Genomic DNA, 27,227 nt, shown 5'->3' with positions numbered 1-27,227 from the left:
TTAAGGAGTCCTATATTCTCATTCTAAACTACTAGTAGTGATTAAGATAGAGCAAACGAGAAGGAAGAAGTATGGACCTTTCCAGTATATTATATAGGCCACGTTTTATGAGCTTTGGATCTTTAGTAGGGTGATGGTACTGCATTTATAGAGTACTACAGTCTCCAGCAGCAAGTCTGTGGCACTATTACCCTTGAGGTAATAATATATATAGATCAAATTATTCCTAGCTGGTGGTTTGATTTTTGACGATACTCTTATATATGCGATGGTTAGTACTGAATCTAATGTTAAAAGTACTGTATTCGCACATCCACGCTAACGCCATTTTGAGGTATGAGGTTACGAAGAGTATCCTCTTATCTGTCATCTATCTCTTGCAGAATCAAGCAATCATGACATACAAGACATAGCATATTTTATACTATATGAGACATGATTATTACTGCTAGACTGTATTTACAAGCCTTCTCACCATCAAAAGTGATAGAATAATCATTCACGGAGATGTCGAGCTGGCAGTCTAATTATAATTAAGCACTTGAGTCTATGTTTATAACTATGAATACGCCTAGCTCCAGATACTATGGTATGATATGATTAGAAGCCTTTTTCTTAACAGCGAGTCATTCTATAGAATCAGCTATTCTGTACCTGAGGGGTAATATATGGAAATAACTACCAAGCACCCTACGTCCACACACTACTTGATGTTAATCTAGGACTTTTGCAAATATATTGGCAGGCCAAGCTCATTTCATGTGTGAGGTAAATAATATACGACATTTGAACACATTGACTTGCCTGCTGTTGAGAATGAAATAAATTAATGGCTTAAAGTTTCTATGAAAGACCTGTCTATTGCAACAAATAATCCCTATTCCACAATAAATGATAAAGCCCATACAACCCACCCAAAGGCCACTGATGCCAAACCCTCTCTGCCAACCACTCCCCCCAAGACTTTCTTCCCTTGCCTAAACTCGCACTTTCACTCCCACTTCCTCCCACACTATCCTCCACCATCGGCTTCACCTTCTGATATATATCCGGCAAATTAGTCGCATGATATTTCTCCCTCAGCGAATCCAACTTCTCCTTATCGTAGATTTTCCAGAATTCCTCTTCTGTGTAGTACGTCCGCGCATATAACCACTTCTTACCACCTAGCTTGTGAACGAGACTCTCAAGGCTACGATTGAAGGTGAGGAAGGGTCCTTTGCCTTTGGGGCCGGGACCCCAGATGCCGAAGTTAAGCAGCTTTTCCTGGATATTGTCTCGTTCAGAGAGCATCTTTACTTGTTGCTGCTCCACCTGGGCTGGTGTATTCGGGAACGTCTGCCGCACAGGACACAGCCAGATAGGATACTGCCCAAACGATGAATCCACAAATTCCATCAGATCCCTCGCGCCTGCATACGGAACTGCAACGTCCTGGATGGTATATTCACGAAATAAACCACTCTTATGTGTAGCGTGGTAAAGTGTTCGTGTATGCGTTATCCCGTCCATTACCCATCTCATAAACTTTGTCTGCGGGAGGAGGAGGTACTCGAACGCGTATTTACCAACCCAGAATCCGCCACGATCATACCGGAAGAAGTAATCGACAAGCGGGACGGCGTCTGTGATTGGGCTTTCCTGGCCCCAGTTTGAAGCGCGAGCGGCGGCTTCAACACGCATGTAGAACCAGGGATCTGTTGGACGGCTGAATGTCCGAAGTTGATAGGGGGTTTTCTCGGCTGATGATATTTTTCCAGCGCAGATAACGCCGGCGGTTTTGCTGAAGACGATGCCATCGATGTATTTGTATGAACTGTTTGAGCTGAGGTCCTGAATGAGCTTGACCCCCTGTTGCACACCATTTGAAAAAGGAAAGTACGTCAGTTCCACAACGGGGCTAGGCGGGACTTCAATAAGTCTGATCTCCAGTAAAGTGGTTATTCCCAACGTCCCAAAACAGGAGCCAGCACCATAAAACAAATCCTCATTCTCATCAGCCGAAGCACGCACTACCTCCCCATTCCCGAGAATAATCTCAACCCAATTCACCGTCCTCTCAAAGAATCCATATTCATACGAGCTGCTTTCACCCGATGTCCCCGAGTATCCACCTCCAGCTGTTATACCCGGGAACTCCATCACGACTGGTGGGATAAGACCATGAGGTAGGGTTGCGCCAACGAGAACGTCCATAGGGACATTTGGTTCGACAATGACAGTCTTCGTTTCTCGGTTTACAGCGGGCACTTTGTTCAGATGGCTGATGTCGACGGTGTTATGTTTTGTCTTGTTTGAGGCTCGCGTGCTGTTTGTTGAGCCATGGTAGATGGAGAAGGGTTGTTTGGTTTCGTAAAAGGCTTTAACTTTTTGTGAGACTTGATGAACTCTCTCGTTGTGGGTGTCCATTTTGCTTTGGCTTGAAAAGTATAGGCTTTGACTTAATGGATAACAAGAAGGGACTATACTACCAGGTTAGAGGACATCCTGGAAGACTTATATGTTTTTTAGAATATGAGGAAACGCCAGACTAAGGTAATCCTTCTCTGTCTACTTCTGGCTAATCCCTACCTACCCCTCACAAGCTGACCGACGCCTAAAAGTGTCGGTAAGGCCCATTCAGCGCGTGATGAGTAGTTTCCCAAGGCTGCTTCCATTAGGCTCACTCCACTATTGTTCAGTTATATACGTGGCAGTTCCATAATAGTAATTTCCTTAGCCAATACAAACATCCATTGGGAAGGATTGCGGTGGGGGTTACGGATTAGGATTTATAATGTTACACAACTAGGATTCTAGATTTACGCATGATGGCCGCTCATGTTGAGAGGAAGTTCCGGGTCGTGGGTGTGTCAAGGTGGGTGTTGCTGTATAACTACTCGAGAGAAACGATCAGCTCCTTCATTCTCAACACACTCAAAACTCCACGTTAATTCTGCCAACTCGTATATCTAGAATATCTAAAAGTTCAAGTAATGGCAAGCCCAAGGTAGTAAGAAGAAAGAGATAACTAGAGAAAACAAGAAGAAAGGGAAAAGAAGCATGAGACAAGACGGACTGAAGAAGAGGGGTAAAAGAAGCAATATAAACTATTGATACCTTGCATGCCTTGAAATTATATAGTGCAGAATACTCAGCTGAAAGATGTCACACCGCCAGCGAAGATTTCTATCTGGCCAATAAGAATGTACATGGCATATACTACAAAATAATCAGGTTTGCGGTCATAATCATTCATTTGGAATTCCATATTCTCCATCTAATATAGGTTGGTAAGAGGTATTCCCTATCTCTGAGATGTGAATGTTGCACATCATGTCTGAGAAGACATACAAGATCTGGAACCACTCGTTCAAATGGACATCAGATCATATTCCAGCAGAGGGGCTACAGTCTATGAGATATTCGTACGATGTGCTTGGTGAAGAGTGCTATCTCAGATTGAAGCAAATTGTCTCCAAGCCCAGTCATGGCCCTACTGAACAAGCCCCGCTGAACCCAGATCTATACACTCTCTTGCGAGACAACTATACCCAAGACAAGAAACTACGCAAGCTATGGGGTCAAGTACATTCCATTCCGGACTGGGTTGACTGGGCGCAAATAGAAAGAGGTCAGAAGGTCCTTTATCGATATGATATACTTGCTTTGAATTCTGTAGGCCACCTTGCTAGTATAGAGAAACGTACATTTACTGATACAGCAAAGCTAGCCTTCCAAGGCCTCATCGGTGCGATGTAAGTACCATTCCTTCAATCGTATCGCATGATCTTGATATCAAATAGGGGCCCCGGCCGTGGAGCCGAAACACTCGCACGTACATCCGGCCTCGGAAGACAGACAGCTCGTCGCCGAATCCTCGAAACCGCCCAATTTATCCTCGAAGTAACTCAATCCCTATCCGCACTACAGCCCGGCGGAACGGGCCAAATCGCTTGTCTACGAGTCCGATTTCTCCACGCGATAGTCCGCACCCAATTCATGGCTCTTATTCAAAGGGACTCGTCGCAGTCCACCTATAATGTAAAGGAACACGGCATCCCAATAAACGATATCGATTCCATCGTCACAGTACTCGATCTCTCAGCCGTGATCCTCCTCATAGGCCTTCCGGCGCAGGGAATCTACCCGTCAAACCAGGAAGTGTCCGACTGTATCGCCATGTGGAGGTTAGTTGCGCATTACATGGGGACGCCTTCTGAGCCATTCAAGACTCCGCACTCGGCAAAGGTCATGCTAGAGTCGTATCTAGTGGCTGAACTGCATCCTACGGAGAAAAGTGGTCTGTTGGCGAGGAATATTTTCCGAGCCCTGGATGACGCCCTACCTTATGTGCCACGGTCACTTCTTATGGCTAATACGTACTGGCTGAATGGGAGTGAGCTGTCGAATCAACTTGGATTCGAGGGAACAACGAGGGCGTGGTCGCTTGTGCTGAGCTTACTTTATGGGGTGTTTGTCGGGCTTATATATCTATGCCGCTTGGTGCCTTGGCTTGATGAGGGCCATATCAAGGTATGTTACCTCTTCCTCTTTGCTTACAATCAGTCAATGATTGCTGATGCAAGTAGCTACAACGCCGACTTCAATGGTACATTATTGTAGAGGGGAAGACAGGTCTGGGGAAAAGGTCGACGTTCAAATTCAAGAATAAGCCACAACTTCAGCCTCCCCAGAGCACCAGAATGTAAGTGGATACTCGGTTCCCGGCAAGAGCATCGCATATGTGATTCGCTCTTGGAGCTTTAGTTGCGACAAAACTTGGTGAGAGTATCTTGCTTAGCTATGGCAGGGCGTGAATACATAACCTATGAACTATAGTGTATGGGATGGTCTTAATAAATTTCTCTACTATTTACTAGACAGCCTATTCCCACGACGATAGATGCTCATAGAAACGAGAGCCTTGTCATCCGATGCAAACCCTCGCCATTGAGTTCAAAAATATCCGACTGTACCTCTTCAAGGACTCTGCAGACCGCTTTCAAAAGCTTTTGGTCAACTGCGGAGTCTGGGGAGGGTGAAATAGATGTAGGATCACTACCACTAACTCCGTCCAGGCGGACCATGTGGGGATTCATTGCGTCTGAGTCCTAACGAAGAGAGAATACAGGTATGCAAATTGAATCCACGAGAATTATAAAGCAAATAATGCTTTTGGTTGGGGGGGGGGGAGGAATTTTCGTGAGGCACGGGAATTGTCACAGCTTGAGAAAGTAATATTTGCAAAATTGAATGATATTTATTTCAACTGACAATCGAGGAAAGCTGCGGCGATTGGGACTGTCACAAAAAGTAGACAAAGAAGATATACCTTTAGCTCTCGTCCTTGGCCGCGGCCTGAGTCTTTCTGGTTTATGATGTTATTCTTCATTAGCGGTCACTGTAACTTGAAGTAGCCCAAAATATTGTTGTAGAGTCACAACCAAGCCTGTATAAAGGGCATAATTCCTGTTCCATGCTCGATAGTAGTAATCGAACTAGGTAGTCGTCTGTTCGTATGGCCCGAGGAGCCCCTAGGGACGCATAGCAAAGGCACAAGAGTCTCATTTTTTGATCGATCTGTTTTCTTACTTTCTAATCTTTACATCATCAGAAACGGGTGGCGAATGGGCTTTCTAGATTTAGAAGAAATGAAGAGGGATTGGGATAAAAAGCAAATATAACCAAAAAAAAAGCTAAAACCCTCACTCAAGGGTCCAATCAGCAAGCGCGAACGGCAATCCTGAATGAGGTAAAATTCTTGTAAAATTCGTACAGAAATACCGTCCGACCAAAAATCTTTCAATATCATTTACTCAGTGGAACATGGTCAATTCATCCGTGTGTGCTATGCATGAGGTCATCTATAGTATTACTAAAATCCAAGTAGCAATTGCACAGGATCTAAGCTAACTAGTTGAAGAGGGGAAGTAATGCTTAATAATCCACCTGATGTTGAACTGAAATTGTTGCCAAGAGTAGCACCATCCCTACGGCCCTACTCAGAGAGAAAGAATATCTCCTCACCTGGTTTAACCATCTGAAATCATACCTATGGAAGTCAGAAATCATACTGACCTATCCATGGGGCCCATGGTTCGGTGGCTAGCTGAAGTTGAATCACGCGGGCTAGATAGTGCAGAGTAAGATAAGCAGAATACTAATGCTCAGCTCTTCAGCCACGGCCCGCTCCTAGAGCCTATCATGCAAAGTGGCTGGTTAGCCGTCATGTTATAATCACGGCGTATCCACTATGATACTTATTAGGAACCAAAACCTAGTAGATGGCATGTAATATAGAAACCGAGATTAATTTGTAATAGCGTGCCAATCCTTCCCATCATTAATCTAAAGTCGGCTCTGTGAGCAGTAGTAGTGCGTACGTCTGAGTCCTCAATCATAAGTCGAAATGGTATCACAGAGTACTACAGCAACGTCTTCTGATAAGTCCTTCCTGTGTTGTTCATGATTATTCGTCTGTTTGTCTTATTATTGCCACATCTGTAGAACATTTCCTGGCTGGATATACACTAGATAGAGTCGATTGAATAATTGCAATTGTGTAAATTAAGATCAATAATCTACATTTAATGCAGATGGTTAGTACATGCAGCACGGGAACAGTCATATTTCATTTTGACGCTGACACTAGGAGGCTGTCCTGTTGTCTAGCCAAGTTCCTATCGCCTTTTTTTTTCTTTTTTCGGCAAAGCCGTGTACCATGAACCATGTAAGTGAAGCTGCATGATTAAATCATCGCATAATGACTAGCTATCGAGTCTTCACTTACCTACATAATCCGGACATTCAATGAGCAAGTTTCATGTGACACCGTCCTTATGCGGTGCTAATTCGACATATGTTTTCATTGGAGCTGAAGTGGATTTCATATAATGTAGGAGCTAATGGATCTGTTTTACTTTTGATGGTATTTTACTTATCTTACTCCACAGTATCTAGCCCGCGTGATTCAACTTCAGCTAGCCACCGAACTGTGGGCCCCATGGGTGGGTCAGCATGATTCTGATTTCCATAGTTATGATTTCAGATGGTTAAACCAGGTGAGGGGGCATTCTTCTTCCCTGAAAAAAGCCGTGGAGATGGAGTTACTGTGGGTAATAATTTCAGTGATGACATCAGTGCTAATTACCTTGAGCAGGTGGCTTGGCGCGGCAGAAAACATCTCCTATTAAAGTAGAAATACTAACAAGGGTTGCAAATTTGTGCCCAGATATATTTTTGGTCAATTGGATATTATGTGAGGTGGGGCCAGGCTTTCTGTAACTAGTGACTCTGATACTTTACACCAACAGTTTCTCCTTCCCTAATCACATTGCCGATGCTTATCAGCAATTCAAGCACGCAATCTTCCAACAACCTCCTCACCTTGTAGACTATTCCTAATTGTATCAGGCATAATTGAATTCATATAGCATTCTCCAAGTTCAGCTGATAGAAAGAGAACGAAATCCTAGTACCAAGCATCCTCACTCGACCGCTCCTCCTGGCTGACCGTATCGGGCTTTTCCGACGCCTTCCAGATATACCAGCCCAAACCGTCTGCTAAATAAAAAACGCCACCATCGGAACCCAAAAGGTGATGCCCCCATTCTACGCCATTGGGCCGTCGTGGACCAAATTCGCCCCGAGACCAGGCGCCCACGCCACCGTGCAGACCAGTGTGAGCCAGCCTACCCAGCGCAGAATCATCGGGTCAGGCCGGTCATCAGCCAGGGATTGGTGCTGGGCCAATCCAGACTCCCTGAAAAACCATCGGGACCTGTCTAGGAGAGTATCCCACCATCGGCATTTGCAAATTGAGTCATACTCAGAAAGCAGCAAAGAGGGGGTGACGCCAGCATTCCCGGTGGTGTTCATTGTCCCTCTATCTCTCCGGCCGCGATCCAAAAGAAAGCCGTGCCGAGCGTCATATGGACGAAATAGGTAGCCGCTGTGAGCCAGAACGGGATCCCTCCACTCCATGGAAAAGGACCGTGATGCAGACAATGAGTCCCCAAGACACCAAACCACCCAGATGGAAGAAATTCATTGGTCAATGCAAGCCACGAGGGCACGACCGGCTGCACACGGCGATCAGAGCGAATGACCTGGGCAACGAGGAGGACTTGCAGGATCAACATTGGAATCAACATGGTAAAGTACAGCCAGGCAAGGTCGCTCAGCACCTGGATCAGTTGGGGGTCACGGTCGAGACGGAAGGTGACCGTCGCAAACAGAATGCCGCATGTCATGAAGGTTACCCCCACTGTCACTCCGGCCGCGGCTTGAGTCGTGATTAGGAGCGGCATGGCTTTGGTCGATCTGCGAAAACTATACATGGCCATTCTATCGTTCAGTCAAAATAGATAGAATGAGGGGTAAATCAACCTCACCAAATTTCACGGAGTTAAAATCCACGAAGGGAGAAAAGAAAATAAAAAAAGAAAAAACATAGAAAAAATAAGACCGGAGTGAAGGCTACATTGCTGCCCGTATGGAATGTTTCAGTGTAGATTCGAATCCGTATAGTGACTGGTTGGGAAGATTGGGCGAGAATAGACAGCTCACATTGCCTGCATCCGTGGGGACGAACAGCAGCCCGCGCCTTTTGCTGAACTACTATATGAGATCTGCATACTCTGTAGTATGATCACAAATAATCTGCAGTCCAATCAGCTTGCATAACGCCGTTGGAAAAGAAGCTCCGTTGCGCTAATTACTAACGTACTTTACCACCTGCCGCCCGATTTTCAACACCACGACCACTTGAGAAAATGAAGATTTTGTGCCACAAATAATCAATATTATATAGAGAACTTTTAAAGTAGTAAGATGTCAGCCTACGCCGGGCAAACTAAAAATGTGAGTACGTCCGTGTGAAAGTAGTTTCTGTGAACTAATCCTAAGTCATCTGTTTGAACAGAAGAAAACTTTCAATAGTTTGTGTTTTATACTTGATAAGGGTCATAGAAAGGCTAGCTACGAGCCTGCCTCTTCTATTTGAGCTACAGGAACTGCTTGAACATTTACTTGGCTATGTACATACGAAGTATAAAACCCAAATTTGTATCCCAGCAACTAGTCTTGCGGTGAGTACTCTTTTCAACAATGTTGAAACAATGTGTTGGTAAACTGAGGAGCTGGAATCTAAATCTCTTGAGCTAGACGTAACATAATTCGAATACAAAGCGGTGCCACGTCGACCGCCGCTGCGACAGGGTTATACTGTCCGAACTGAGGCTGCAACCCGCGGGACCACTCATCGCATAGACGTACTCGGGCGTCTATACTCACCTGCCATTCCTCGGCGGCCAGTCCTTCTTGAAGGGCTGCCTGCAACACGAGCCTCAGCGGGTTCCATGCTGAACTGTGTGATAACGGCAAGTCTCTATCAAGCTCACGCGGTGGGGCGTTTTGGCTGCAAAAAGGGGCAGGACAGCAGCTGACGCTCTTCTTTGAATCAGGTGTTATTCGCCCACGCACATGAGCATTTTGCCGCGAGCTTGTTAAAGAGTACAAAAAGGTGTATATTATGGTCATTCTGCGAGGACTTGGAGTGCAGACAGTGAGGTGCTTCACCTGTCGTATGTATAAGCCAAGTCGGTCGAGCTCGGCGAGCGGCTGTCCGGACCACAGGTCGATAGCCTCTGAGGGGATGATCAACGCGGGAAGTTGTGCAGCCTTCTGTAGAAAGGCTACAATGTCCCGGTTGTCGTGGTCTACGCAGTCTGAGACCAACATCCCGCTTCGTAAAACCATGATGTCACGAAACGAGTTGATATTAAGTGCACGGTGGCGACGGACTCTGGGTAGGAGGCTTCGAAGCGTGAAGTTGACAACCCGCGTGCATTATGGCCCTCCAACTCGTAGCGGGCATCATGCTGGCCAGTGCCGACATACTGATGGTTCGCAGGTACAAAACACACATCGGCGTCTGACTGACGTGTAGGAAACCATGCACACCATATCTCAAGCACAAGAGGAATCGAGGAAGGGACGTAATCTCCGAACCAACAGCTGGCATACATGACGCAGGCGAAGGTGACATCGCCAGAGACCCGCAGGCTGCTTGAATGTCTACTAAGCGGAAGCGGCCGAGTTGGATCTGGCCCCGGGCTATTAGTGAGAACAACTGCCAGGGTGGTATATAGCTCTCGAATCGCATCGACAGCAGTGGTTTCATTCAATGGCCGGAACGCGCACAGTTTCTCACTATGAAACTACATCTCAGATGTGGCTCCATGGAGCAAAGCCTGGATTGTTGAGTTTCCTCTAAACTTCAGAGATGGAAAGCTTCTTCGTAGTCTACCGAGGGTGTCATCGACGGGGCATCCGAGGCGGTCAATCGCTGTGCGGGCTTCCTTGTAGCGTAGATTGAGGGCCGAAGCAATTCCCAAGTAGCTTGCGAAGTCGGACATAGTTTCAGGAAGGACCGAGCGTCTGTTAAGAAGCTGGATCCATTTCACGATACTTGTCCATACCTGCCTACATCAGCTTTTCTGTTGGTGGCAATAGACACATCCTTGGACGTGTGATCCCGCTGTGATACATTCGAGGCGGGTTGCGTAAAAAGATTCTATGTGACAGCGGTAGAGTCCCAGTCGATGCGATTCGTCTGGTCCAAGGGAGGACATGCACTGCTCGAGGGTTGACATATTCTGATCCTGATTTCCAACGCGCACCTTCAATAAATAGGTCGCAAATTGAAAGCGGCCAGAGAATATAGGACGAGGACGGGTATGTCAGTCAATCGTTGTTCTCTACTACCTAGCTAGGTACGAATAACTGCTTTATAGACCTTTCTAGCTCAGGTATCGGATTTCTTATCCAGGTGGGGATGCTATTTGGTTTAGGGACTGACGCTTAAGTGAGTGGGCCACTAAAGCTGATATTTGTCAGTACATACATAATCACCCCGCGCATGTTATTTCCCTCTTCAGCGTTAAATGCCAATGAAACGATGCTGTTTAGTTTAGGACCAATACTCAACTAAACAGGCTACTAAAGCTGATATTTCTCAGTAATACATAATACCTCACACATGTTATTTATCTCTTCAGCGCCAAATGCCAATGAAATAATGCTATTTCATTAATGTAACTTTCGGGGCCTCCTATGATGAGAATTGTCCTTGAAAATGGATTATTTGGACTGGATGCACAAGCAATTATATGGTAAGTATTAAAATCCGGCTCAGTGGCGGCAAAGTCAGTCACTCAGTCAGCCTTACAGATAGATAAGGTAGGTACACATTGTTAAATATGGTTTAGTGTTCCTATTCAAGAAGGGTGTTCATGCGCCCGCGCCTGCTTCCCCCTTAGCATTGCAGCCTTCCCAACCACCATTAGTTTCGACACCCTTCCCCTTGTTCTTCTGGCGTGAGGTATTTTCGCTATTGGACCGGCCATCCCTAATGCTGCATGCACTTCATCACCCACTTTTCAGGCACAGTGATGCCCCGTGGTTTGTACTAATTTGTGTATCGGTTATAGCGATTTTTCCCCAGCCTTCTCTGCGAAAAGGCCAGAATCTCTCGACTTCTCCACACCAGTTATCCATCAGGGCACTACAACCCTGTCTAATAAACCAGTATATTCTTATGTTCAGTTTTCCCTTCGTGGAGTCTCTTTAGACAATTTTATGATTGTTATTAGGAAGGACTCTTTAGGGGGTTACTGGTTAAGTGCTACCACTAACGCCAGACACTGGTCCCGAATTGAGCATGCCATCAGTCAGACTACCCTGACCATTATAGGAGCGAGTTTGGTACACGTCACCGGCGAGACTAAGGCGAGATAACAAATTAGATTTTGGCCTGGACCATATAAGTTTCGCACTGATGGGCATCATTACTGCTAGTATATATGGTTGTATGTGATGATTCATACCACTATCTTAGGGATAAAAACGTACATCATTCTCTATTTGAATTATGCTACGTTTGGTTAAATCAAGTCACGGGGCTATAGATGTGACAAGTTATGTATTGCTGTTTAGCCAGCCAGAAAGATTAAGGTGCCAAATGCAACTATGGTATCTCTTGCTGATCATTCAGCAACCAATGAAAATAGTATGATATGCATCACACAGACCGCCAAACTGAACCCCTGCTGTGTTTATAATAATTGCCACGCATAATTCGTATTTATTCGGGACAGAATTCTCGCAAATGCTATTTTCCCCAGGCCCGATTGGGCTAGGCCGTGGCTCCCCAAAAATGAAAGAAAAAAAGGTAAATAAGCTCGCCCAAGAAGCGCTTTCAGGTCCAGCATTGAGTCTTTGTTTCCTTTTCATTTTCTTTGCCGCTCCCACCATATTCATCAGATACATTTATTCGGCGAAATCAAAGAAAAACGTCAGAAGTCTATCATAATCTACCAAGAGTCGCTTCAGTTAGTCCGTGAAGTCGCACGCGATGAGTGTAATACTTTTGTTTTCTGCAACCATAGCTTTGACATGGCTTTTCATGTACCGGCTATGCTTTCGAAACACCCTTAAGAAACGATATCTTTCAGGTCCCAATGGTCTCCCACTGATCGGAAATATTTTCGACTTGCCGCCTAAAGGGAAACCGGAGTTTCAGCATTGGCTTAAGCACAAAGACACTTACGGTGGGATTGATTCCGTCACAGTGATGGGCCAAACGCTGGTCATTATTCATGACAAAAAAGCCGCGCTCGATTTACTCAAGCAGAAATCAAACAGGACTTCATCGCGGCCGCAAAATGGAGTTTGGACATAAGCTGTGTGGCCATGAAAACCTTCTTGCGGTCCGAAAGTACGATGAAACGTACCGCCGTCAGCGCAAACTTATTAATAGACAACTCGGCACCAAATCTGACGCCGAGCCATATCATGATATGATGGAAGCAGAAGCTGGTCGATTTCTTGTCCGATCTTTGGAGAAGCCGAAAGGTCTCATGCAACATCTCAGAACGTAAGTACAACCATTGAAACAAGCCAGCAGTTTTGCCTGCTAGAATATTAGTTTGCAGGGCGACAGGTGCGACTATCCTCAGATTAACATATGGGTATTGCATCCAGACCAATGAAGAAGACCCCTTGGTTGACCTTGTGGAGCGCGTGACGCGCAATATCTCGGATGCGTTTATGCCCATGGCTTGGCTTATTGATATCATACCGGCTGTACAGTGCCTACCAGATGGTTTCCCCGGCACTGCATTTAAAGAAACAGCACGACAATGGAATAGCTTCAGCCAGGAAGTGGCAGATATCCCCTACTCGTTTGTTCGCAACCAGATGAAAATTGGGAGTCACCGACCATCTTACATTTCGCGGATCCTTGAGGAAAGAAGCAGTTCTGGTACTGGACTTTCAACCTTGAGTCCGCCAGAAGAGGAAGCTGTAAAGTGGTCGGCAGCGACTATACTACGCGGGCTCCGATACTACCGTCTCAGCGCTAAAAAGCTTTATCTTAGCCATGGTTATGTTCCCTGACGTCCAGCGAAAAGCACAAGAAGAGATCGACATGGTGACCGAGTGCAACAGCCTTCCCGGATTCGAGGATCGCGATAAACTGCCATACCTTGAGGCTGTAATTAAAGAGGTTTATCGATGGTCTGTGGTTGTGCCGATGGGGTTTCCGCACGTGTTAGAGGAGGATATGGTCTATAACGGATATTTCATACCAAAAGGGGCATACTTATTGCCTGCAACATGGTGGTTTTGCCATGATCCTGAAGTCTACACAAATCCAGCAGTCTTTAATCCAGATCGGTTCTTAAAGCCTCGCGATGAACCAGATCCCAGGGCCGTGATTTTTGGGTTTGGCCGCAGAAAATGCCCAGGCAGATACATCACCGAATCGAGCATCTTCATAACCATCGCCCAGACACTTGCTGCGTTTCGTATCAAAAATGCTGTGGATACCCAAGGATTCGAGATACCGGTTGAACTAGATGTCACACCATCGCTTATCAGCCACCCCAAGGATTTTCTCTATGACATCGTGCCAAAGAGTCCAAAGCACGAACAACTCATTCAGGCTATTAATACCGAGCACTCTTACGAGAAGAGCGATACTTCTCTTCTTGACAAAGCTAGGACTAACAAATTTACTACGCAGCAGGGCGTGGGATGGACCACTGGAATCACTGCAGAGGGTATACGTGTTACTGCACTCTTATCAGTGACCGTACCAGGCAGAATTAGGCGGCCAGGAAGAATGGATATTCTTATTATATAAAATATTATATATAGAGAAATAATCAGCATCATCTACTAATATGCTTAATATAGTATGCGGTGAGAGCAGCAGTGAGCGTACTTAGCCATCAGAATCGTTTGCCCTATGGCCGCTATTGCCCGCCGTAAGTGTACATGGTCATGTGATAGTCACATGTTGCTCCTGGAAGATTAAGATAGAAAGAAAAGTGATAGAAAGAAACCTATGATAATGATGACTTGGTAACAAGAGCTCACGGCCTATTTATTAACATCTGGATGCCTATTATCTTAGTCTCCGACAAAAATCTTGTATTTCATAGGTGGTGAGTATTGATTACCCCTCGGTGAGCCCATATCACCCGTGGTGATTAGATGTATAGAGTCCTCACCCCTCTCACCAGCACTCACCCTAACACTGCCATGGTGGTTCAGAGGGCAGAAAGGCTCATTTACTATTTATTGAGCGCAATACGTGGCTTAAGAACGGCTGATCTGACGGGAAGCCCTGTTTCCCACACCCCGTGGTCGTATGTATTAGTTTATATTCCTTTTATAATATTTATCCTAACAGCCTGGTGTCTTTTTTTGTCAGATATTTGGGGGACTGAAACATTAATAGGTGTCTATCTAGTTGCATTAAGCATGAGACACTGCGGTCGTAGAGTTATCCTTCCCGGAATCACATTCCATAGTCAAATGAACAAGTGAGATCTCATCATGCTGGCGATGACTGCGGCCTGAGGCCTGAATGGGATACAACCTTCCGCCAGTAGTATGGGACTTGGCAGTGGTAGAGAACAGTTTTGGGAAGATCAAATCGATGACTGGCTTGGTGCTGGGCAAACTGGCGGCAACGATAGCGATAGCTACTTCGATGCCTGACGACACGGACACGCCGAATGTGCTCCAGCTTGAATCGGTGCTCTCGTAAAGCTTGACGATGTAAACCATTCGAACAATGCTGGCAATGCTGGCACTTAGGGGCAACCCGTTAGTCGCATATGTTCTATAACTCGTTCCAGGGGTACCCTTACAATGTTCCCAAGGATAATAGCCCGATGACGACCGCGCGTTTCATCTGTCCGATTTGTAGGCCTACTCTCGTAAGTATCTGCTGTACAGCCCTCTCAAGCCAGGCGCCCCCTCCCACCTAAAATTGTCCGAATCGGTAAAACTAGGATCCACAAATCCGTCGCCAGTGATAGTGCGGCTGTGGTATACCAAAATGGAATAGATGCGAAACACGTATAGTGGTCGTATTTTTGGGGGTTGTAAGCCGCATCCACTGGAGAGCACTGGAAGATGGTGGCAATGATAATGGCGATGCTCATGGCGGCGATGAAAGCGATGGTGCCTAGAGTGATGTTGCGAAGATTCGGGAAGAGGCGCAGGTATAATAGGCAGATTGACGTCTTGATCAGGCCAGTAATGAGGGTGTATATTATGTGAGTGACGTAGCGAATCTACAGGCAATCACGCCGTTGGTCAGAAACTAGGCTGTCATTGGGAAGGGTGAAAATAGATCTGAGCAAGCGGGCGCACCTTGGCTGCTGGTAACGCATCGGCATTCGGAAGAATGCCATCATGTTTCCCTGTGCCATATTTGGTTCTAGCAGGATATCCGACATCAGTTTCAATACTGCTATCTGGACTATATGTATATACCAAGACCTGCAATGGCAACATTCAAAATGGCCGTGAGCGTGGCAAGCATCATTGTCCAGTCATCCAAGCCTAGCCGCTTTACAATCGCAGCACAACGATGGCCGCTGTGAACCCGGTCATGGTACCATTGATGATGACAATCAAGGGCCCACGGTCCTCACTCTAAGCCGGCAATCAGTATGAGCACCGTGCACGAGCTTCAGGCACTTGCCTCCGAGCGTACTGGAAAGCTTTGCTGCATGGTGAGGCCGTAGAGCCCAGCCCAAATGGGCTCATCGTGAGATGAGAACGAGACTTTATTGCTGGGCACACACTGCGCGCGGCCGAAAAAGAGGCTTGACTGTCTGATCCCACTAAACATCAAGTAGAAGCTGCCCTAGGGCCCTTGGCGACAGGGATATCCGATGGCTCATTACCACCATAATACTCGTCTTCTTGGCCAATATCCAAAGAACCGTAATCAACGCTACTTAACTAACGTATTCCGTCATAAAAGCTGAACAGATAGGTTCGGGATTGGAATATCCGACTGAGGGCCTTGGCAGGACCCATGCCTATATCCGGCCAACGTTGTTTAAGCATTGGTCTATGTCACTGGCGAGATCAGCCGATCAACGCCCGGTCCAATATGTGTCAAACCGCTAACAATGCCGGCGGCCGATTGGCTTCTCGATAGTCGGCAACCGGCTGACTTGGCAGCCTAGCGTAGGGCATAAATTTTCATCCGGAAACTAAACTTCGTCCGAGATTTCGGCTATCCGTCCTTTAAGATCCCCTGAAATCGTAGACGGTCTTTCTTTTATCAAATATTCGTCTTCATATCCCTGTCTTTACTTCTGCCCTTCATGCTGGGCATCAGATCTCTGTTACTTGGCGTGTTGTCGGCATGGGTGGTCGCAGGGCATAACCTTCGGGCGAACAACATCAGCACAGGCTACCGGATCGATGTTCACTCTCATGTCATTCCTCCGGTTTGGAGAGAGGCCCTGATTGCTGCTGGCTACCCTGTGAAAAATGGAACGCTGTATACTGACGATTTCCCAGTGCCCGACTGGACGCTGGAATCACACCTGGCCACGATGGACACCTTGGGCATCAACTTTTCGACCATTAGCGTGAGTGCTCCCGGGGTCTACTTCCTCAATGATCCTAAGGAGGCACATGCGCTCGCCCGCACCGTTAATCTTGCCATGCATAATTACACCCAGGCTCATCCGACTCGACTGGGGGCGCTTTGTCTGTTGCCCCTTCCACATGTAGAAGAATCCGTAGCCGAACTGGAGGTAGGCTGATTGCCCACCAGTGGTACAATCCTGGCTAATAGATCTGTTAGTTTTGCCTTGATACACTCAAGTTCCCTGGTGTGGGCATGTACACCAATGCCAACGGTACCTACCTTGGCAACTCGACTCTTGGTCCCGTCTTTTCGGTCTTGAATGAGCAACAGGCCACCGTGTTTGTCCATCCGGCGGCTCCGGGATGTCAGTCCGTGAGCTTGGGCTACCCGTTCCCTTTGACAGAGTACCCATTCGACAGCGTGCGGGCGATGGAGAATCTGTTGTTGTCTGGCCAGCGAGCTAAGAACCCCGATGTCAAGATGATATTTGCCCACGGCGGCGGCGCAATGCCCTATCTGGCCAGCCGTATTGCCGGAATGGCGTCCATGTCGTTGCTGGGATCCCTAAATATGACCAAATCCTTGGCGGAGCTTGCAGGTTATTACTTTGACACGGCCTCTGCCACCTCGGCAATTCAACTCGCTGCCATGAAAAGCTTCATTGGGGTGGAACAGATTCTGATTGGAACCGATTGTGAGTCACCCTCTTTTTCCTGCAGTTTTGCGTCCAATCGATCAGTAATCTTATAATGTCTCAGACCCGTATGTCCCCCTTTCACAGAGCGAGGCCGCGCTCCCTGCCATTCAGGGCAACGGCGAATTCACTGATGCCGAGATGGCGCGCATCAACCATCAGAAAACGCTTTCACTGTTTCCGCGGGTTGCCAAGGTGTTAGGCTATTGAAGCTCCTGTAGTGCCGCACAGTACTGGAACTGTCTCTTTGTCGCCTAGTAGCCTGAGTCTGTAGTCTACTAGATGATTACGATAGTACAGTGGGTCACACCAAGTAGTATTGCCGTCTTTTCCGACTGGACTCGGTCATTTTGGGTCAATCCCGTACATGACATGGTGCAAGTTCGATGCAAGAAACGAGAGGCTATTGGGCGAAGATGTCAGAAATTTCTCCACAGTATATACCTCTATCGCCGGACAGTGTCGGGTCGACAATTGTAGCACTCAATCCCGGGCCTAAATCTGTCTAATAATACTCAAATGAAGGATCGGCACACAACTTCACGCGAATTGATTTCTTGACTCAGAGAATGCGTCAAGGAGTAGCAGCGCTGCGAAACCCGGCTAGAAGTTGTCGCGGCAGCCGTGTGCGGCCTGAGACAGCTTGCTGCGAGGCCTGAAGATCAAGATGCGGCAACACTGCAAATGAACTTCCCCAGCAATACAGCACAAGTTAGGGGTTTTTGGGTGTGGACCAGGCATGTCATCAGCTTGACCAAGGGAAGCCGGGTAGACTTCTAGCAATACCGTGTATATCTCTTTCTGATAGTACCCGAACCCCCGGTCGCACCTGCGAGTGATTCCTCAACCGGAAAGCCACAATTGGTGGGGATGGATGCCAGTCAGACCGCATGTCCTGGATAAGGCAGACCCCATGGGGCTGCGATCATCCGGGGTAATTGAGAGGAAGAATTCTCCACGTACAGTTGATTCCGACCCTCAATGCGAAGTGGAAACCCCCTCGATCCTTGTTCCCATCCAGCTCGGGAATAACGCGAAACGAGAGAAGCACGTAAACCGCATCAGTAAGTCGACTGACAGTGAGGTGGCGGTAATGCTCGATATGGTTGTGCATATTCTGCGTTTTACCTTCCTATCAAACGACTTGCACTGGTATCTCAACTGGCAGTCAATGGCTGGCCCTGAAAGAAGGATCCTCGAGATTGTAGTGTGTGTATCTTACCCCAGATGTAAGCCCAGGGGCTTACCTCCACCGTCTCAAATATAACACTTGTAATTACAATCTTTCCTTTACACGAGATTTGCAGATTCAACCATCAATTATGTCGCGTCTTTGTTGCTGATCTTTCGATCCGGACAACAGGGGGACCCTGGATGATTACCTTCCGTCGCCATCCGCTCGGGTCACGGCTGGGCCTCCTGTAACACAGCAGGTTGGCGAGATGCCACCAACCATATAGCATACCTTGCTGAAGGTTTCTGGTGAGGCCAATTACAAGTGAGTGTCAGCAGCAACTTGCAGCTTTAGAGGGGTGGATCTCCCCGCTGTGGGTCGGTCAGCACTTATTCCCCCTCACGGAATTAACGGGGATACAAGTGTGATGCCACATCGGATGACACCCGAGGCACATGAAGCAGCTTCGTATTCCCGAAGTCAACTGAATCGTCTACCCTGGTGCTCAGATGCATTGATGTGACTGCGAGTCCAAGTTGAAGTTTCATTGACTACACATTGTTCACAGTCAATGGATCGGGGATACGAGTTCGATGGTATACCCGATGACATCAAGCTCCGATTTACCAAAACGGCATCTGGTGGAGACTCCGCGTCATAATCACCCGTATCCCCATGCCTCCTACAACTTCGGGCCTGGAGGTAATCGGAGTTTAAGTCTATCGCCGTCAATTCCGGAGACATATATAGACCAAGTCTTCCTCAGCCATCACCGAAAGCACAAACGTCGTTATCCGCTCATCAACTATCATCATGTCTCTCTTCGCCCCCGCCCCCAAGCCCGCGAGCCGTCTCGGCTACCACCGTGTATTGGCACCCTCTGCTGGTGTTAAAGTCTCCCCATTGTGTCTGGGAGCTATGAACTTTGGAGACTCATGGTATGACATCTGTACTGTCTTGGTGTGACTGGTCAACTAACCAGGTTCTTTGCCGTTTTCCAGGAAGGAATTCATGGGAGAATGCAACAAGGAGCAGACCTTTGCCCTGCTAGATGAATTTTACAGACTCGGAGGCAACTTCATCGACACGTATGTCACTACTACAAGTTACAACGCTGTAAGATGCTGATCATATCCACTAAAGGGCCAACAACTATCAGTTCGAAGAATCCGAGAAATGGATCGGAGAGTGGATGGCTGCTCGCGGGAACCGCGACCAGATGGTGTATGTAGCAGGATCTTCTCATACCTTACTTTGAACAACTAACTGATATTATTAGCATCGCAACCAAATATACAACAGGCTTCCGAACCGCCCACCGCGACACCGAGCCTCTCCAATCCAACTTCGTCGGCAACTCCATGAAGAGCATGCGGGTCTCCGTCGAGCACAGTCATAAGAAGCTCCAGACTGACTACATTGACCTCCTGTATCTGCACTGGTGGGACTTTACATCCTCCGTGGAAGAGGTCATGCACGGACTTAACAATCTGGTCGCATCGGGCAAGGTTCTCTACCTCGGTGTCTCCGACACCCCGGCGTGGGTTGTCGTCAAGGCCAACGACTATGCTCGGGCCCACGGCCTCCGTCCTTTCTCCGTGTACCAAGGCAGATGGAACGCCGGATTCAGAGACCTCGAGCGAGAAGTGATTCCCATGTGCAGAGACCAAGGAATGGCGATTGCTCCCTGGGCGCCGCTCGGGGCAGGCAAATTCAAGTCTGCCGAGGCGCGTAAGAGCGACGCCGGTTCTGGCAGCGCACGCGGCGCTGAATTGAGCGAGACTGATATCAAGGTCTCGGATGCGTTGGAGAAGGTTGCGAAGAGGAAGAACACGACTTTGCATGCTATTGTGAGATACCAATCCCATCAATATCATGCCGTGGAAGCAAACTAATGAGAATGATAAACAGGCCCTCGCTTACGTCATGCACAAGACACCTAACGTCTTCCCTATCATCGGTCAACGCAAGATTGAGCATCTCCAAGCCAACGTGGAGGCGTTGAGCGTGAGCCTCTCCAATGAGGATCTCGATGAGATTGATAGTGCATCTTCGTTCGATGTCGGGTTCCCGATGAACTTCATTTTCCGTGACTCTTACTCTTCGCGCAACACGGCTGCCGATGTCTGGTTGACCAAGGCTTCGGCTCTTATTGATGCGCCTCCCCACGCGTCGCCTGTGCCGCCTCGTCAGGAATAGATCATTGTGTAATAGTTACCGATAATTAATATTGAAGTCAATCTCACATGACCAATTATTGACCAAAAGCCAAGCTAATACCTGATTAGCTGGAATAAGGTCGCCGCTGCTCGTGCCCCTATCAACATCCGTAGTTCCCCGCACATAGTAGTTTTCACCGATTTTAGCTTTCCTCTAGTCCGCAGCCTTTTTCACTCCGACATCGACCACTGCTCCTTCTCATACTATCATGCCTTCGCGCTGGTTTGCTCATGGCGAGGTCGGCCCGGGGACAATTATCCAGCTGATGAAAGCTAAGTGGTTAGTCCACGAGAAAGCTAGTGAGCACTGCTTCCAGCTTGACGAGGACGATCTGCGGGACAGACATGACCCCTCCTTTGCCTGTGCTCGTCTCATCTGCGAAGCACGTGGACCGAATGGGCCTGTTGAGGGCCATATGCGTTACTATAAACAGATCCCCATTGAAGGAACGGAAGCCGAGCCTTCTGTCATACGAGCCAAGCAAGCAGAATCCTTTAGTCCACCGGAACTAGTGTACCTACGCACCTTGACCCAGAAGGGATCAACCATCACCCCCCGTCTGCTGGACAGCAAAGAAGACAAGCAGGATAATACTGGCTTTGTTCCCGGTGGATTCGTCATTTGGGTCGTGTGGGCAGTGGTACCAGGACTCCAACTGGGTAATGATATCGGCTCTGCACCATTCTGGGGGTTGAGTCGGAAAGAGCGGGATGCGGTGCGTCAAGCATTCAAAGACACTATCAAGTTTGTCATCCTAATGCCTTTCCTGTTCGCTCATTTTGACTGATGTATCGGAACAGCAAGCTTGACAACTGGGGACACTTACCTTACCCTGAACAAGCTAAGAACCTTGTGTGGGATTCAACCACGGGAAGTTTGTGAGTCCAGCAGTCCGGCACTTTGTCAGACTTACTAAGTCTGTGTTGTTACGTAGGTATTATGTTGGATTCCTCCTCACCTGCAAGGCAAATTCACGAGCTTTCTGGTCTCCCGCCAGATGGGCTGGTTGGGGTCTGGCAAGGCCGCCAAGGGAATGCCGGGATTGGGATAGAATCACAGAGGGCTGGGAGCTCTAGAGTATCCTCTTAATTGCTCGGCTATTGCCAGGTCGGAAACTGGATGCCCCCGGGGATGGCCATCATTCCGGTCTCAATCATCGTATTCGGACGTCCACCTACAAGCAGGGAATCAGTGTGTGTGAGGATGGTAGAAATATATTGCAGATAGGTGTAAAAGAACGAACTTGATTTGAATCGAATTGCACTAGGTCCTTTTTTGCCTTGGAGTCGCTAGTACAAAAGGGTCCCGCAGCACTGCTAGTCCACTCTGCTCCTTCTAATTGCTAAAAGCACATTCAAGAGGCACCGGAAGGGTGCGTAGAAGGGTGACTTTGCAGCGCCGTGAAAGCTCAGAGGCGGACTGAGAGAATTGGAGCAGTGAGTCAATCAAAGCATCGGCATGAGCACATGGAGAGGGTAGGATCTGAGGGTGAGCGTCGCTGTCGATGGTTGAGCGAATCACCACGGATAAGCAAGGTAGACTCCAAAGGAGATGGGCGAGTAACATGACCCATCCGGCTTACCCCTCAGTACCTGAAAAAATCAAGTATAGAATTTTGTTCTCAAAATTACTAGAGCTACAAATGTTGAGGTTTCGTCATGGACACACCCACTCCGGTGGAGGCGAGTGGTCCACCGGACTACGGCAAAGCATTGCATTTGTTCAGACAACGAAGGTTCATGAAACGATCAACATATCAGTCTAGATTTTTTTTATCTTTTCTTCCTCTAGCAACATACACTTCGTAATATGTATGTGTAGGCAACTAGTACAAATTGAAGAAACTTGCAGCAATTTTGGAAGGATAGTATGCGCCTCGAAACCATCGAGCACAGGTTTCCTTTGCGCATGACAGTGATCAAGCAGGATCAGACCCTTATATTTGTTCGCAGCAAATGGACGAATGAAAACTTTGTACTCATAAAACACACATTTCAAATGTGTGGTTTTCCTCTCATGATGGTGGCCTCATGGTACACCTTCATGGTTACTTGATCCTCAGTCGCGATGCTGAATAATCCGGAACATTGAACCTCCGGTATGACGGCAATAATCTGGATGGATACAACCCATCAGATATTCCGCCTTGCAGGGCCTCATGAAACTCTCCGCTATGCCGGATCATATTCTTTTGGAGCCTGGAGCCTCTCGACGAGAAATGCAAGATAAGGATCTCCTTTCTACAAGACATACCCAGTTTAAACCATCGCGCAGCCGTCGATATGCCTGCGATCGATGTCGTAGACAGAAGCTGAAGGTCAATACCCAATGGGTGCTCCCAAAGAATGAGACATCCCTTGCTTATAAGGTTTAGTGTGACTTTGAAAAGCCGTGCTCTCTGTGTGTAAGGTCTAACTTTGCATGTGAGACCACGCCGACACCTTTGCGGTATGATATTCTTCGCCGATACTTCTAGCGCAGGCCAAATGATACGGAAGGCTGATTCAACTGTAGAAAGTCTAAACGATCTGCCAATAATACAGGGGAGCGGCGCAGAAACACACGTCGCATACAGCATGATGTGTCCAGATCATCAAGTCCAAGCCTTCGCAGCCCGGATACTCCAAGAAATGCAGTCCGACTCAGCACGAGCTTCCATGGAGGAGCTGATGAGGGGTCGAGATTACTACCGGAACCGCACAGGTACGCCCAATCATCTGCGGTAGAGTTGACGGATCAGGTACACACCTACCATTACATAGCCTAACATTGTGGGATACATACATTAACCTGAATACTAGCTCTTTCACATTCATGATCATGGAGCAGAACCATCTCCTGCTCACAGTGATACCTCTGCCCTCCCCGGTGGTCCTTTTCTGAGCAGTCGAATTACCGGCAATAGGATTGGAGAAGAAAACACTAGTTTTGCCGCCTACTTCCCTGGTTTAGTCCTTCCATCCCGGTCGGTGTGTGACTTTCTGCTCCAGTCGTATTGGAAGTCTGTACACTGGTTTATGTTGATATTTCACGCTCCGTCGTTTGAACATGAGTATAGTCAAATGCTTGACAGTCAGTCTGTCAGCCCTCGGCAGAGAGGTACGGCAGTTCTAATTCTGATGGTCCTCGCTCTGGGCGCCAGATATGCTTCTGACGAGCAAATATCAAGAATTGATATATCCAGAAACGACGTTACCTCTTTGCAGGAGACCATGTTGAGTCATATTCGGTCGCAATTCTTTGATGTGCTAGACACCGGGGGTGTCGAATGTGTACAGCTGTGCATTCTGCTGAGCACTTACCATCTATACAACGGTAAACCGAACTTGGCAATGCCCATATTGGGCGCAGGAATCCGGAGTGCCCAGGCCCAGGGACTTCATAAGGAGAGCCTCTGGGGTCCTGCAACTGATATCGTTTTGGAAATCCGCAAGCGAACTTGGTGGGCCTTATATGCTCTCGAGAGGTAACGATAACCTGGTCTAGTGAACATGTTTCTTGGCTAATATCCCAAAAGGTTTGCATCGATTACCTATGGCAGGCCATCATTGATCAATGACGCGCATTGCTCCGTGAGCATGCCACGGGACATGGATGATATATCAACAGTCCACCCGTTGATGAGCTTAGCTGCCGATCGTTCTGCGAACTCCCAAGTGGCGTCTACTTTGGGAACTTACCAACGACACAAATTTAGACTCTATTCAATTGCTGGCCCCATCATTAGCGATATCTATGATCTCAACGCATCAAACCTGGAGGCCGTGATGATGCAGGCTGCAGAAATCAATACGAAACTGGTTGAATGGTTCGATGGACTGCCTGTAGAGTTAAGGATTGAGCGTCATGCCCGCCTGGACACATCACATTTGACGAGTGCCGAAACTGAGGTCTGTCAACTGTTTCAGCTGCAGGCACTAGTTCTCCAATTAGCATATGACAATATCCAGATCGTGCTGCACCGTCCGTTTGTTCGATATACCCGCTGTCTGCCACTTTTACCAGGTTGGCGCAACTCCGATGCGCGCCCGACTAGCTTTGAACAGTGCAAGCATTGTGCTAGGCGCACCTGTAGCATATTGCCGCGGTATTCTAAGGTTCTCCTTGCGGCCCAAAGTACACATGCAGCAGCGTATATCGCCATTCAGAATTTCACCGCCGGAGTCACTTTGGGCATGGTGGCTCTGTCTGACCCGGGCTCCGAACAATCTTTGGATGCTAAAAGAGGTGTTGCGAATTCAATAGCTCTACAAAAGACACTTGCGGCATCATCTGTTGTATCTTCACAAACGGTCAGGGTTCTAGAAGGACTGTTCCGACTCATATTCAAACGGGAGATGCAATCTTTACTTGATAACTCACCTCTTCATATGAACAGTCCCAGTCCGAAAAACAGCTTGCCAACCTCAACAAACGATTATCACCACGAGACGTACCAAGATACCAATCAGCTGAATCCCCACGCGAGCGACTCATTCAATCAACCATTCGGAAGTCAAGAGAACACCCAACTTCTGTCCAGAAACCAAGGTGCCCTGAATGTCTCTCAGAATACCCCAGAAGCGCGCACCGTGATTGACCCTGACGTTGGTCAGGATGTTACTACTCTACCCTGTTACCCTGAAATTGACAGGGCACTCGAGGCTGTACAACAAGGTCTGTTTTCCTGCCCCAAGCAATGAGCCGTCTCACGTTTGTCATATGTATCAGCAGTATCCCGCACTGAACCGCACGATTCTAGAGTACTAATTAAGTCTACAGTAATGTGGGAAAATTGCGATACAATGGCGCATGCAAGCAGTCGTGCTATGGACACGACTAGCTCGAGCTTCGCTGATCCCGGACAACAGACGTTGGCGACCGACTTCATCGAGCCAGACAACGCATTCCAACCTACGACTTTGACGGCATCAGTAGCCGACCCCGCCAGCCACGATCTAAACACCCTACACAACTCGCTCATTGGCCAAAGCTGGGTATGGAATCAGACAGATCTCTTTCAGTGACAGAACTTTGTTATATTTTTTTGATGATATTCCTTTCAATCCTCTGCGCCTGAGCTTTACATTTCCAACAGATATCGGCTTATCAACGTATATACAAATGCTGTAACAATGACACATATACAAAAGTTCTCAACGAACAAATTGATCGACATACTCCGCCCCAAGCCCGACCTTCTCATAATGCGCCCTCGCACTAGCCAGCTTCGAAAACACATCCTCCACGCCCAGCGGGTTTCCCACCGGATCAACGTAAATGTATGCACCGGTAACATGAAACAAAGTAACCATTTCTTCGACCCCATCCGGGACCTCCAGCGTGTGAATGTCGCCCGGAGGCTCGAAAGCATGACTACCCTCGGTTGCCCACCACGGATGCTCAAGATAGTGCCATTTCCCTTTTAGAACAGTTGCGTGGACGGGTCCCGTATGGCGGTGGCGCGACAAGATGCCGGAGCGACGAACACGAAGTAGATTGACGAAGTAGCCTTGTGTGACGTTGAATAGGATTGGACGGAACCAGACGTCTGGCGCTTGGGGAACCCATAGTCTTTCTTCGAAGTCGAGGTTCACGATATTTGGTACGACGAGGTCTTCTGGGACATTCGGGAGGGGGGCTCCCTGGTAGGGAACGGCTGTCGCTTTGGGTCGGTCGGTGGTCGATGCGGATGTCATGTTGGTGGTTTGAATGATGGTGTAGAGAAGGGATCGGATATGTTTATAGTGGGATGAGGGAACTAAGGACAGCAAGATATGTCAAGCCTCACCCTTTATATACTCTGCAATTTGTAAACTGGACCCTGAAAAACACCTTGTTTATATTGTTAATCGGATGTGGTACGAGACAGTTGGAACGTTCTCGTTGGTTGCACTTGTCCGGTGGGAGCTAGAATGTATGGTGATGTCCGAGTCCGGTGGAGGTTTTAGCGGCTTCGGCTCAACCTCGGGTTGACATTCAGAGTCTCGTGCGAACGCAAAGCTGCAAGTAAGACAATCACTGTGTGTACCGTTATATTGCAAACCATTTGTTGCACTCCTCTCATTACTACGTCATGGAATTTGGCAGGGGATTACTGTGCGTACCTGTTCTTGAAGTACCAAGCAATGTCGCCCGCAACCAATGCTCTCATTGTCCGTCGCATCGATATTTCAGATTACTCCTCTCTTTCCAGGCGTTGATCTCTA

General features: G+C 47.7%; 11 protein-coding genes across 11 annotated transcripts; 6 read left to right on the top strand and 5 right to left on the bottom strand.

Annotated features, from left to right (window-relative positions):
* Positions 1 to 800: 800 nt before the first annotated feature.
* BO85DRAFT_451022 (FAD-binding oxidoreductase) lies at positions 801 to 2,613 on the bottom strand. Its single transcript, XM_025660503.1, has one exon. The coding sequence runs from the start codon at positions 2,407 to 2,409 to the stop codon at positions 859 to 861; it is 1,551 nt and encodes a 516-aa protein (XP_025513699.1). The 5' UTR covers positions 2,410 to 2,613; the 3' UTR covers positions 801 to 858.
* Positions 2,614 to 3,271: 658 nt separating this feature from the next.
* Positions 3,272 to 5,031, top strand: BO85DRAFT_451021 (oxygenase MpaB family protein). Its single transcript, XM_025660502.1, has 4 exons — positions 3,272 to 3,657; positions 3,709 to 3,737; positions 3,786 to 4,515; positions 4,572 to 5,031. The coding sequence occupies exons 1-4, from the start codon at positions 3,316 to 3,318 to the stop codon at positions 4,689 to 4,691; spliced, it is 1,221 nt and encodes a 406-aa protein (XP_025513698.1). The 5' UTR covers positions 3,272 to 3,315; the 3' UTR covers positions 4,692 to 5,031.
* A 2,825-nt stretch (positions 5,032 to 7,856) lies between these two features.
* On the bottom strand, positions 7,857 to 8,291 carry BO85DRAFT_460879 (uncharacterized protein; the record flags this gene model as incomplete). The annotated part of the gene is made up of 1 exon (XM_025661744.1): positions 7,857 to 8,291. The coding sequence occupies one exon, from the start codon at positions 8,289 to 8,291 to the stop codon at positions 7,857 to 7,859; it is 435 nt and encodes a 144-aa protein (XP_025513697.1).
* An 838-nt stretch (positions 8,292 to 9,129) lies between these two features.
* Positions 9,130 to 10,400, bottom strand: BO85DRAFT_470110 (uncharacterized protein; the record flags this gene model as incomplete). Its single annotated transcript, XM_025662372.1, has 3 exons — positions 9,130 to 9,787; positions 9,820 to 10,194; positions 10,261 to 10,400. The coding sequence occupies 3 exons, from the start codon at positions 10,398 to 10,400 to the stop codon at positions 9,130 to 9,132; spliced, it is 1,173 nt and encodes a 390-aa protein (XP_025513696.1).
* Positions 10,401 to 12,707: 2,307 nt separating this feature from the next.
* BO85DRAFT_440071 (cytochrome P450) lies at positions 12,708 to 14,273 on the top strand (the record flags this gene model as incomplete). The annotated part of the gene is made up of 4 exons (XM_025658750.1): positions 12,708 to 12,919; positions 12,978 to 13,306; positions 13,422 to 14,105; positions 14,242 to 14,273. 4 exons carry the CDS (start codon positions 12,708 to 12,710, stop codon positions 14,271 to 14,273), a joined length of 1,257 nt encoding a protein of 418 aa, XP_025513695.1.
* A 532-nt stretch (positions 14,274 to 14,805) lies between these two features.
* BO85DRAFT_489767 (uncharacterized protein) lies at positions 14,806 to 16,075 on the bottom strand (the record flags this gene model as incomplete). Its single annotated transcript, XM_025663624.1, has 6 exons — positions 14,806 to 15,145; positions 15,204 to 15,264; positions 15,320 to 15,632; positions 15,712 to 15,778; positions 15,917 to 15,996; positions 16,058 to 16,075. 6 exons carry the CDS (start codon positions 16,073 to 16,075, stop codon positions 14,806 to 14,808), a joined length of 879 nt encoding a protein of 292 aa, XP_025513694.1.
* A 604-nt stretch (positions 16,076 to 16,679) lies between these two features.
* Positions 16,680 to 17,872, top strand: BO85DRAFT_400858 (amidohydrolase 2; the record flags this gene model as incomplete). The annotated part of the gene is made up of 3 exons (XM_025657137.1): positions 16,680 to 17,117; positions 17,168 to 17,645; positions 17,710 to 17,872. 3 exons carry the CDS (start codon positions 16,680 to 16,682, stop codon positions 17,853 to 17,855), a joined length of 1,062 nt encoding a protein of 353 aa, XP_025513693.1. The 3' UTR covers positions 17,856 to 17,872.
* Positions 17,873 to 19,632: 1,760 nt separating this feature from the next.
* Positions 19,633 to 21,018, top strand: BO85DRAFT_498072 (aldo/keto reductase; the record flags this gene model as incomplete). Its single annotated transcript, XM_025664018.1, has 5 exons — positions 19,633 to 19,757; positions 19,821 to 19,907; positions 19,963 to 20,043; positions 20,099 to 20,669; positions 20,731 to 21,018. The coding sequence occupies 5 exons, from the start codon at positions 19,633 to 19,635 to the stop codon at positions 21,016 to 21,018; spliced, it is 1,152 nt and encodes a 383-aa protein (XP_025513692.1).
* A 199-nt stretch (positions 21,019 to 21,217) lies between these two features.
* BO85DRAFT_498068 (uncharacterized protein) lies at positions 21,218 to 21,918 on the top strand. The gene has a single exon (XM_025664017.1). The coding sequence runs from the start codon at positions 21,248 to 21,250 to the stop codon at positions 21,824 to 21,826; it is 579 nt and encodes a 192-aa protein (XP_025513691.1). The 5' UTR covers positions 21,218 to 21,247; the 3' UTR covers positions 21,827 to 21,918.
* A 2,183-nt stretch (positions 21,919 to 24,101) lies between these two features.
* Positions 24,102 to 26,045, top strand: BO85DRAFT_376188 (fungal specific transcription factor domain-containing protein; the record flags this gene model as incomplete). Its single annotated transcript, XM_025656213.1, has 3 exons — positions 24,102 to 24,505; positions 24,737 to 25,695; positions 25,801 to 26,045. 3 exons carry the CDS (start codon positions 24,102 to 24,104, stop codon positions 26,043 to 26,045), a joined length of 1,608 nt encoding a protein of 535 aa, XP_025513690.1.
* A 68-nt stretch (positions 26,046 to 26,113) lies between these two features.
* Positions 26,114 to 26,802, bottom strand: BO85DRAFT_451019 (2,4'-dihydroxyacetophenone dioxygenase family protein). The gene has a single exon (XM_025660500.1). It carries the CDS (start codon positions 26,715 to 26,717, stop codon positions 26,175 to 26,177), a length of 543 nt encoding a protein of 180 aa, XP_025513689.1. The 5' UTR covers positions 26,718 to 26,802; the 3' UTR covers positions 26,114 to 26,174.
* Between the last annotated feature and the right edge of the window lie 425 nt (positions 26,803 to 27,227).

Source organism: Aspergillus piperis, assembly GCF_003184755.1.
Source record: "Aspergillus piperis CBS 112811 unplaced genomic scaffold BO85scaffold_14, whole genome shotgun sequence".
Lineage (NCBI taxonomy): Eukaryota > Fungi > Ascomycota > Eurotiomycetes > Eurotiales > Aspergillaceae > Aspergillus > Aspergillus piperis.
Note: the sequence above shows the minus strand (reverse complement) of the source record. Positions and strands in the feature narration are given on the sequence as shown.